General features: G+C 37.7%; 1 protein-coding gene across 1 annotated transcript in view; it reads right to left on the reverse strand.

Moving 5' to 3' along the window:
• Window positions 1-2,286: 2,286 nt before the first annotated feature.
• Window positions 2,287-7,965, reverse strand: part of ANXA5 (annexin A5) — a 19,467-nt gene continuing 13,788 nt past the window's right edge. The window contains exons 7-11 of the mRNA XM_008590967.1: window positions 7,089-7,182; window positions 6,099-6,194; window positions 4,172-4,230; window positions 3,825-3,947; window positions 2,287-2,806 (exon numbers count right to left, since the gene is read on the reverse strand). Of these exons, the coding sequence (XP_008589189.1) occupies window positions 2,744-2,806; window positions 3,825-3,947; window positions 4,172-4,230; window positions 6,099-6,194; window positions 7,089-7,182 (435 nt within the window). The 3' untranslated portion in view covers window positions 2,287-2,743. The remainder of the gene's footprint in view (window positions 2,807-3,824; window positions 3,948-4,171; window positions 4,231-6,098; window positions 6,195-7,088; window positions 7,183-7,965) is intronic.

Here is a 7,965-nt window from a genome sequence, read left to right on the forward strand (position 1 = left end):
AAAAGAGACTACATTCATATGGTTACATGCCCAGGACCCTGTTTCTTTAGGTATGGACTAAATGGCTGGTATCATCACTTACAAAAGTGTCTTGAACTTGATGAAGTTTATGTTGAGAAATACAGTTTATATGTATGTTTTAATCCCATTTTTCCATGAACTTTTGAAAATCCCCTCGTATTTGTAAGTGTGGTCTATGATGCCAGACACCCTCTAAAGAGAATGGAGCAATTCACACTGGCACCACTGAGGTATAACAGTGACAATTTCCCAAAGCCATTATCAACAGCTTTTTGAGGAAAGTGGGCCGCTGACAGCCTCTAGCTGTTACATTCAGCATCTGCCTCAGCATTTGAGCTGAGCCAAGCTCTTCCCCAGGAGACACCAAGCCAATAACTGAGCAAGGTTGTGGCACAAGGGCCATGGCACTCCCATCTAACACAGTGCTCCTCTTCTGTGGAATCTCTGCCCCAGAGCTCCCCTTTACACTGGCAGTGACAGATGCAGTCAGGAATACAGTTTGATGACACCCCTGCCAATCTGCTTCCTGCCTTTCTGTTCAATAAACTTTCTGCCTTCCTAACTCCATCTCAGCATCTGCTTCCCAGAGAACATAGTGGGCACAGCTATAAACAGCCATGTTTCTTTCTGTTTATAATTTAATTTTTAAGTCTTTGATCCATTCTGAAATTTAACTGATACATCACGTAAAGTATGGATCTAACTTATCTTTTTCTAGATAGCTGCCTAATTGTCTTTACACCATTTATTTAAAATTTCTTTACACATTAAATTTGATGTGTATCTTTATCATATAGTAAATTTCCAAATGTATTTTATTCCATATCTAGACTTGCTATTTTGTCCATCTTTTGTCTATCTATTCAGTACTCCACTGTTTTAATCTACTCAGTTTTTCTAGTCTATTCCAATGTGTGTAACGATTGTGCTCCCTCACTGCTCTCTAGAAAAGTTTTACTAATGAGACTTTTTTTTACACGAAATTTAGAATAAGCTTGTTTAGTTCTGAAAAAACTTACCTGATATCACATTGCAGGAAGAGCTGGGCAAAGGGTCTCGAACTGGTTAAATATAGCGAATGTTAAAGCTCATTAGTTCATTTCTTTTGAAGCATGACAAATAATCCAATGCTTATCTTTAAAGCCAGTGAGCTATTAAAAAGCAAAACAAAACAGAACTCTTTGAAATACATCCTCTTTTATGTGATAAGTACAGGTAACCAATTCTCAACTTGGCGCTGCATCAAAATTGCCAGTGGAGCCCTGGAACTTTTGGGAAAAAAAATCTAACATCATATGTACACACACACAATTTTTAAGGTGCCCCTGGTTATTCTGATGAGCACTGAAGGTTGTAAAGAGAACGTTATCACTATTTAAAAGTTTCCAAAGGGATAGTAGCCCATTTTATTAAAAATGTCTTTTTATTAATGGCAATCACTTCCCTTTATAAAATTCATCTATAAGGGTGTAAGTACAAAAGAAAAAAATGACACCAACTGAAGAGCAGTTTGAAAGCAAAAAACCAAAAGGTAAATATTAAAAGATAAAGAAACTGCTCCTTTCTAAAAAATTTTGCCTGCTTTTTAATCTAAAAGAAGGTGGCAGATGGTAAATATGAAAAACAAGTTAATAATAGAAAAGAAAAAGGTAGTACAGTCAGCCCTCTCTATCCACAGGTTCTGTATCCATGGATTCAACCAACTGCTGATCAATAATATTTAGGAGAAAAAACTGTACTGAACATGTACACACTTCTCTTGTCATCATTCCTGAAACAATACAACTATTTATATAGCATTTACATTGTATTGTATTTACATTGTATTTGGTATTATAAGTAATCTAGAGATGATTTAAAGTACATGGGAGGATATGCGTAGGTTATATGCAAATACTACACCATTCTTTATCAGGGACTTGATCATCAGCAGATTTTGGTACATGGGAGGTAACCTAAAAATTCAGAGTACAGTTGACCTCCATGAATAACGAGGCATGACTGTACTGTGAATTTTTAGGTTAAGTTTTAAAATTAGTTTTTCTACTAAGAAGCTAGCATCACATGCACTGCCTTAACTGATGCCCAAATAAACATGCTGCAAATATCAGACACCCTTTCAACCTCTCCCTCATTCCATACTACAAGGAAATTCACAGTTTGTGGTACTGAATTTCTTATCACCCAGTAATAACATCACTGTCAACTGACTGGCTTGAAAAAGGATGTCATTGTTAAATAAATAAACTTTTTAAACACATACAATTCAGGGGGAAGGAAATGTTTATTTCTCATTACTCATTTGAATACAACCATTGTAATTTTGCAGGTTTAATTTAGGAGAAAACTTGATTAACAACACTTCCAGGAGTTCAAAAATTCAAGGCAAAGGTTCTATTAAGGTAATATGGTTATCCGTTTAATATAAATGAAGTTTTTAAAAAAGGCTACAAGCAATCTGACCTCTTAAAGGAAAATATAAATGACCCAGCCACTAGACTTAGTAACATAAGTACACTTCAGTGCTACAACAGTCAGAGAGGAAGATCAGAAAGAAGCACCGCTATTTTCTTCTATGACACATATGTTTGGTCACTAGCATGCTCATGTGAATAAGGCAATATGTCGAGCACTGGCATATAAAAAGTGCAGCTAGATGTGCTGAAGGAAGGTAGTGGCAGCTGTGGCAGGCACGGAGCAGGGGTCTCTCTCCAGATGGCCATTAATCGTCGTCTCCTCCACAGAGCAGCAGGAGGGCTTTCTTATAGTCCCCAGATGTATCACTCTGAAACCCAGATTGACTCCATTAACTTCCATGACTCACAGAAGACACGGAAAATTTTTTAAAAACTAAGAAAAATCTGGCAACAAATTTTATTCCTATGACTTGTCTCCCAAGTGGGTAATCTTTCTATGTGTGACTTTCACATCAGGAATGGTATAAAGGGAGTTTCTTACCAATGTAACTTATGTTTAACTTTCTAATTTTACCCCTTAAAGGCACAGTTTTCTCAAAGACAGTGAAGTATGCCTCTTCCCTCCAGTAACATAAAGAACAGGGAAAATTTTACAATTACATTAAAATATAATTTCTAGTTTCTGTCACATAGTATATATCCAGCTAGAGGGCGCACTACTGGGGCTGCCTGGCTGTCGTGGCATGATAAATTACTGTCTCGAGCTACAAGAGCACGGGTAAACTCACTAGTGCTCTTCAGCCCAGCCACACCACCCACACACAACACTAAAAGCTTTTGCTCAACTGACATCCTGCCTTGCACATGGCCCACATTAACCTTTATTCTAAAAAGAAAAGGTCAAAAAAACCTAAGCCAAATTTAATTACAGGCTGTAGAGAGCCTTGATTTTAAAAGAATGAAAGTGATAGTTATACCTAGGTTGGTTCTTTCCAGAACTATGAACCAAAACCAGAGAAAAGGTGATAACTGACAATAAAGAAAGGAAACACTGATAGGAAGGAAAGGAGGAACTAATAGTGACAGCTGGAAAAGAAAGAACACATTCTTATCATGGGCAAAGGATTGGATTTGTTGAGTCATCTGTCACCACTACTACATAATGCTTCTAAAGTTTGCCAAGAGCCTCAGCCACACCAATATCCAAACTTTCACTTGGGAGTCATCATCTCTACTTCAGGAAACATTATGCCAAGCTTTAAAACTCACAGCTCTAATCAAACCACTAAAATTTTAAATTTAACACAAGAATTGGGTTTTCCCATCCATGCTATATATTGGTCTGCTTCAGATTTCTAAACATAATTTAAAGAATGATTCTACTACCTTAATCATGGAATAAAGAGAGGTGGCAAAATTCTTCCTGAACTCCTTCCTAATGTTAAACAGATCAATCTCACTCCTGGACACCATGACTCTGATGAGTGTATGATCATCTGTCCCAGCTCCCTTTAAAAAAGAAAGAGAGGCACATTATTTAAAAACTTCAAATACAGCATTATACACCCCTGAGCTGGGGTCCTTCAATAAAGTAAAATGATTTAGTAAAACTGGGCTACATATTTTAAGAAGAGAAAAATTCCCAAGGACTATCATCTAAAACATAATAGGAGATAGAGAAAGATATTAGAAAAATAAATGTATTAGATAGAAGAGTCAAGGTACCCACTTACCTTCATAGCATAGTAGAGGGTCTCTGCAAGGTAGGCAGGTATACTTCGAATAGATTTCACTAAGGAAATAAGTAATACAACGGTCAGATACTATTCTGATATGAAAAGGATTAAGTAATTAAAACTCAAGTGTTGCCTCTTGCTTACAACTCTACTTTTACAACATAGGTTGCTTATTTGCAAGCTGATCTGATTTCCTCACTCACCAAGTATTTTCTTAGTGACTTGGGCTTTCCTTCGAGTTCTGAGTTCTGAATAGAAAGGCATGCAGAAAAGGGTGCAAGTTTTTCTATGCTCCTTTGTTATATGAGCACTTTTTGGATGTAGTAGTTTTGGCACCCTGGGTTGTTATCATGCCACAACCTTCTTCTTCACCAATAAACTATACAAACATCATGGAAGTTTTCATTCTGAGACATTCAAGCAAATAATACAAGATTACTACTTTATCTAATCTTTGAAAAATCTTGGACTATCTTCCTGTACACTCTCCATACTATTTAATAACCATGATTCACATAGAGTAGCCTGAGACTTACCATTTCATTACAAACACTCAGATAAACTGGTATCAGAAAAGTATGTCTTCTCTGTGCATGTACATGTCTAAAGTAGGTTAAGGCTGCTCAGACTTCAGTCTGCTTAGCTTCAGAAAACCTATCATATGAAAATTCCTTAATATAGCAAAATAACAATCCTTGAACTGTGAGTTTTTTTGAATTCTCCCATTTCCAATGTTTAAGAAAAACAACACCAGTAAGTAAAAATGTCACAATTTTTATATGTATTCCAATTATGAAGGAGCTGTCTAAAAGTTTTCTAGTAAAAGTTAATTAACTGTGTACTCAAATGAAAGGTTACTTTTAGTGCTGGTTCATGCACATCTTTAGCTTATCCTCCAGAAGACAGAGAGCACAAAAGGTTGAGTTCAACGCCAAATACTTGCAACAAAGAGAAGACACAGGCTCTCTCCAGACCCACATGAAAACTAGGACCACCGGGAACTCACAAACTATATTCTCCCTGGATCTCAAGAATGTATATAATACTACAATCAACTGCATAAACTCAGTCCTCCAATTTTTCCAGATATTCTGAGTATTTAGGTAAAATAAAAGTCCAAGATATTTAATCTGAAAACAACCATCATCACAATCTTCCATTACATCAAAGATACTCTTTTTCTAAGCCAGATGATGATTTCTCAGTCTGCCTCAAAGCTATGAGGGCAGCATTCAAAAATATCTAAAATTTTGCAGATATCAGAAATAATGTTTATAAGTCTGCGATGTTCATCACAGACTTATAAACATCATTTCAGGTTCATAATGAAATAGTAATATTTTTCATGCAGCTTCAGATTTTTATACAATTTTTATCATTTTCATAGGATTAGATGAACTAACCAGGTAATCATGTAGTTCCAACTCAAACTTCTGAATTGAAATTTAGAGGAAAAAAAAGTGGGGCGGGGCTCGCCTGTGGCTCACTTGGGAGAGTGTGGTGCTGATGACACCAAGGCCACAGGTTCGGATCCCTATATAAGGATGGCTGATTAGATCACTTGGGAGAGTGTGGTGCTGATGACACCAAGGCCACAGGTTCGGATCCCTATATAAGGATGGCTGATTAGATCACTTGGGAGAGTGTGGTGCTGATGACACCAAGGCCACAGGTTCGGATCCCTATATAAGGATGGCTGATTAGATCACTTGGGAGAGTGTGGTGCTGACAACACCAAGTCAAGGGTTAAGATCCCCTTACCTGTCATCTTTAAAAAAAATAATAATTAGGATTTTGTTTCACCAAAATAACACGTCAAGCTCTTTACATTAAAAAAAGGGTTATTTTCAGATATAGTCTCAATTGAATAAAATACTTCAGCTTTTATTACCATAAATATTACACACATTGTAAAATTACCTACCAACAGCAAGGAGTAGCTGCTCCAAATTACCAGAAGTCTCCCGGTCAATGGTTTCCTCAATTTGAAATCCTGATATAGTCATGTATTTGTCAAACACTAGAAAAAATGAAAATGACTTCTTAAACACATGTGGATCACTCTTTTCAGAAAGAAGACATTTACTCTGATCAGGTGTTGTCCTACTGAACTACTCCTGCTTCTTTTTTGCTGATAAAACTCTGTGTTCAGAGCCTTGGTGTGCCAAGCCTGAAGCAATGGATTACAAGCATTCTTTGCTCACTGATTTCCCAGCCCCCCCCCCCATGCTAATTATAACCAATGAGACCTACAGGTATATCTGCTGAAGGCAATTCAGAGAAATCTTTCTTTCCTTATATAAAGTGATAGACAGATATAACCAGTTTACCCCCTTCTTTTCTTCCTGCTGTGAAAATGGTTATGTTTGGAGCTATGGCAGCCATCTGTGATGATGAGGTAATGAACATCAGAAAGAAAACCAAAACACTAAGGACAGTGGACCTGGAAAATCAGAAAGATCCCAAGTTCTTCCACATCAATCATGGAGTCCTACCTACAGAAATAAAGCCCAATTTTAAAAGCTGCTATTAGGGTTTTCTGTCACTTGCCACTGTGCTTATTCCCAACTGATAACACAAGTACTGATGAATATACAGAGTGAAGGTCTTGGGTACCAATGTCCAAGAGGAAATACTCCTCTACTCAGCAATTTGTGACCATGAGAGTAGCAATCTAGAGGCCTGACTTTCCTCACCACCCTGATAGTGAAGGACAAACTAAGGATCTCTGGTTTGGTAAAAGCTACAACAGTGGCAAAGAGAATTAGGTTTCTCCAGGTCACAAAAAGGAAAAAATACAAAAACTGATTCATTCATTCAGTGACTGCTGTGCAGCAGGGATTCTGGCATACTGGCTCATGTACATTCAAAATTTACCAAAGGATCTATCCCATATAGATTTTTTTACACTTACCCCTTCTCAAATGAGACACACTTCGTGTTCCAAAGATGGTGATAAACTTTTCTTCGTCTGTCCCCCATTTAAGTTCACCAGCCTGAAACAAAGCCTGCAAAAATTTCAACTTCAATTAGTAAAGGTTCCTCCATCTCATTTCCAAGTTGTTAATCACACTTGGTTTTTACTCCCTGAATATTAATTCACCTGATTCAATCATCTTATACTTTTCATTTCTAATGTTTCCTGCTCTGAAATTCAGCTCAGTGAGTTTGGAGCTACTTTGGAGCTCGCCACTGACCTGTGCCACAGAAAATTAATGGGTCAAAGCAATCAAGCATATAGTGCAGGGTTAAATGTTCCCAAAATGGCCCTCATAATTTCCAGTCTTTCAAGAACAATAGTGTATGGGTCAGGGGAAAGTACTGATTACCTCACTGTTTCACATTTATTTCCAGACTAAGAAAGACTTTAACTAGGAGGTAAGCTGTCTGTGTTTTCTTCTTTCTTTGTTCTGTAGCTGTTCAATAAATAGTACATGATAAAAAGTAAATTCCATCTTTTCTCTTTATAACTGAGATTTAACCAAGGCTAGAAACATTTTCATATTTCTAAAGATCACAATAAATTATTAAAAGATTGTGGGAAGGGCCGGCCCGGTGGCGCACTGGATAGTGCGCCGCTTGGGAAGCGCGGCAGCGCTCCCGTCCGAGGGTTCGGATCCCACGTGCAGACCGGCTCCCACTCACTGGCTGAGCGAGGCATGGGAGCAACACCGAGGCTTGCAATCCCGTTGCCGGTCCCCGGTCCGGTACGGGGGCAACACTGAGGGTTGCGATCCGTTGCTGGACACGGAAAAAAGACAAAAGACAAAAAAAAAAAAAAAAAAAAAAAA

Source organism: Galeopterus variegatus, unplaced genomic scaffold (genome assembly GCF_000696425.1).
Source record: "Galeopterus variegatus unplaced genomic scaffold, G_variegatus-3.0.2 Scaffold6516, whole genome shotgun sequence".
Taxonomy (NCBI): Eukaryota; Metazoa; Chordata; class Mammalia; order Dermoptera; family Cynocephalidae; genus Galeopterus; species Galeopterus variegatus.